At 32.3% G+C, this 2662-nt stretch overlaps 1 protein-coding gene across 1 annotated transcript in view; it reads left to right on the top strand.

The window, feature by feature from the left end:
- Positions 1-240: 240 nt before the first annotated feature.
- The window catches only part of LOC116142692 (phototropin-2-like), a 63343-nt gene continuing 60921 nt past the window's right edge, over positions 241-2662 (top strand). Inside the window, 7 exon segments of the mRNA XM_031428109.1 lie at positions 241-261; positions 404-463; positions 945-1034; positions 1224-1300; positions 1894-1950; positions 1952-1964; positions 2085-2151. Coding sequence (XP_031283969.1) covers positions 241-261; positions 404-463; positions 945-1034; positions 1224-1300; positions 1894-1950; positions 1952-1964; positions 2085-2151 — 385 coding nt within the window.

The following is a 2662-nucleotide window of genomic DNA, read 5'->3' as shown; positions in this document are numbered from 1 at the left end:
GTACATTTCAATGGTACCATCAGCCTTTTGTTTGAGTTTAAACACCCATTTATTTCGAATGATGTGTTTATTTGGAGGTCTAGGACATAAGATTTTCGTCATAAATCTTTGATTGTCTTAAAAAGGAGTAGAAGTAAACTACAGTTCTAATTGAAATATATCTATTTCAACACAAGAGCTTAAAATAGAAGTTCAGTTCTTCTCCCTTGTTTGTTCTGTGGAACTTTTCTAAGCTTTGCTATGCCTGTTACTGTTACACTGGCACATAGAGATAAAAAATAATGAACAACTACCAAAATAACAAGTATTAATACAAGGATTTGTACATTTTCATGCGGATAGTGTAATAATCATGAGAGAACAGAATGGTTCTGATGCATGAAACGTTTTTGTTTTTCATTAGGTCAAAGCTACTGCTGAAAATGTTGATGAAGCTGTTCGAGAACTTCCTAACGCCAACTTGGTAAGGTACTCTTTTTGCTCTATGTTATTAATAGTAGATAGCTCATGTCTTTATCATGGTTTAAAAGAGCACAAGTATCATCTGTTTGTATTTATTAAGTGTTAAATATAAAGAAAAGCAGATGCCATTTTAGCTCATGCTTTCATAATGTGGATCTTTCAACAATAATTAAGCAGAAAAAAATTATTTACCACATTCAAATATGCTTGTTTTTGAGATCCTTACTAATGTTTACAATAAGCTGACTTTACATCCTGCAAAATGTTCATATGTTCTTGCTTTTACAAATGATTTTTGATAGCTTTTAAGTATTTTCATTATTATAGGTCTTTCAACATTAATTAAATCTCTCATAGCCATTTCTTCACTATTTATTTATCACAATGATCTGATATATTACTGAAGGCCAAAACCAAGTTATTCTTTGAGCAATTTCATTGCATCTTAGCTCATGCAACTTGAAATTTATAATATTTTTTAGAGACCAGAAGACTTGTGGGCGATCCACTCTCGGCCTGTTTTCCCACGGCCACACAAAATGCACAATCCTTCTTGGATATCAATACAAAAGGTACCAATTTGTAGAGTTCGGCTCCAATCATATAAAAATTCTATGCTTAGAAAACTTTCATCTCCCATTGTATTAAATTTATATAATTTGATGCTATTTAAGATTTTAAATTTTACAGCTCTCTCCTCCTTTATTAATATCTCCATATTTTTTATTTCTCTTTTGGGATAAACTATTTGAGCTTCATAGATCACTAGACGTGGTGAAAAAATTGGTCTACATCATTTTAAGCCAATAAAACCCTTAGGGTGTGGTGATACTGGCAGGCAATTTTTTCCCGTCACATGCTTAGTATCCCTGAGATTATCAAATTATGTTACCTCGATTTTATTAACCCAACAAATGATACACTGTTGAAAATACATCCTCCTCAAAGTCTCAGTATAAATTTTTTATATTCAATTGATAACTTCTAGTGTCATTGTTTTGTGAACTAAAATTTGAAAGTAGGTCAGAAAGGTAGAAGGGGTTTAGGGGAGATCCAGACCCAAAAGAAGTTTCAATGAGCTTCGTTAGCAGGGATTGAAATGGAGTCTTTATGGTGAAGAGTGAAGGAGAGAAAAAAAAAAAAAAAAAAAAGGATTCTGTATGGTTTAAATAATTTGGTTTCTTCAAACTTAAATAAGGAATCAACATTCCAGATTTAAGTTTAAAATCCTGGACGGTGTGGATAAGGCGTTTATTTATGCCTAAAATAGTAAGGTAAGTTTCTAGGTTCCTGTAATACTTTGTGCATGGAGAAATCTTGTCTCTTATATCTGCCACTATATTACTAAGACTGTTGTTTAATTACTAAGTTAGTGGTACATAAATTAGAGGTTTCTATTCTCTGCTTAAAATTCTATGGTATTTGTTGCAGCGTTCACCTGGTAGAACTACAGGAGCCTGGCGAACTGTATGCTATGAAAGCAATTGAAAAATCGTAACAAGGTCTGAATATATAGTATGATCAAACTCAACTTTTAAATCAAAGAACTTTAAAGAGAAATAATTGCTTCATAGTGCCAATTTTGTACAGAGAGTAATATTTAATCTTTGTTCTGGTGTTAGGTTCACCGAGCATGCGCTGAAAGGGAAATCATGTCGTTACTCGATCATCCTTTTCTTCCGGAACTATGCTTCCTTTCAGGTATTCTTATGTTATCTATCTATACCTTCATTTTCATAGCACTATAAAACTTTGCTTACTCCAAATGAAAAAGAGGAAAAATTAAAAACTTTTGTGCACATTTTTGTTGTCATAGTTTTCTTGTTGATGTTTTAAATGCTTCTATACCAAGTCAACTCAACTAAGCTCAATCTCAACTAAGCTCAATCTTGAAGTAGATAGGGAAGGAATGCTTCTGTTAGAGCCCAACACCTAGTTTTAGCTTGGCCCATTGTATACATGAAGGAGGCTGTTAGAGGAGCTTAATCCTAATGTGAAATATGTTGCTTGATTATTTCCCCAAGCAAGATGGGAATTTATACAATGTACAAGTTACATGAATTAGGAAAGAATTGATCCTAAATAATCAAGGATATACACACAATATTAGTCTACCATATTTACATAAATCAATATACTATCTCTATTTTCCTAATATATCTTAACAGTCAATCTAGGAAATAATATCTCTATTTTCCTA

This window comes from Pistacia vera, unplaced genomic scaffold (assembly GCF_008641045.1).
Source record: "Pistacia vera cultivar Batoury unplaced genomic scaffold, PisVer_v2 Contig414, whole genome shotgun sequence".
In the NCBI taxonomy this organism is placed as follows: Eukaryota; Viridiplantae; Streptophyta; class Magnoliopsida; order Sapindales; family Anacardiaceae; genus Pistacia; species Pistacia vera.
Note: the sequence above shows the minus strand (reverse complement) of the source record. Positions and strands in the feature narration are given on the sequence as shown.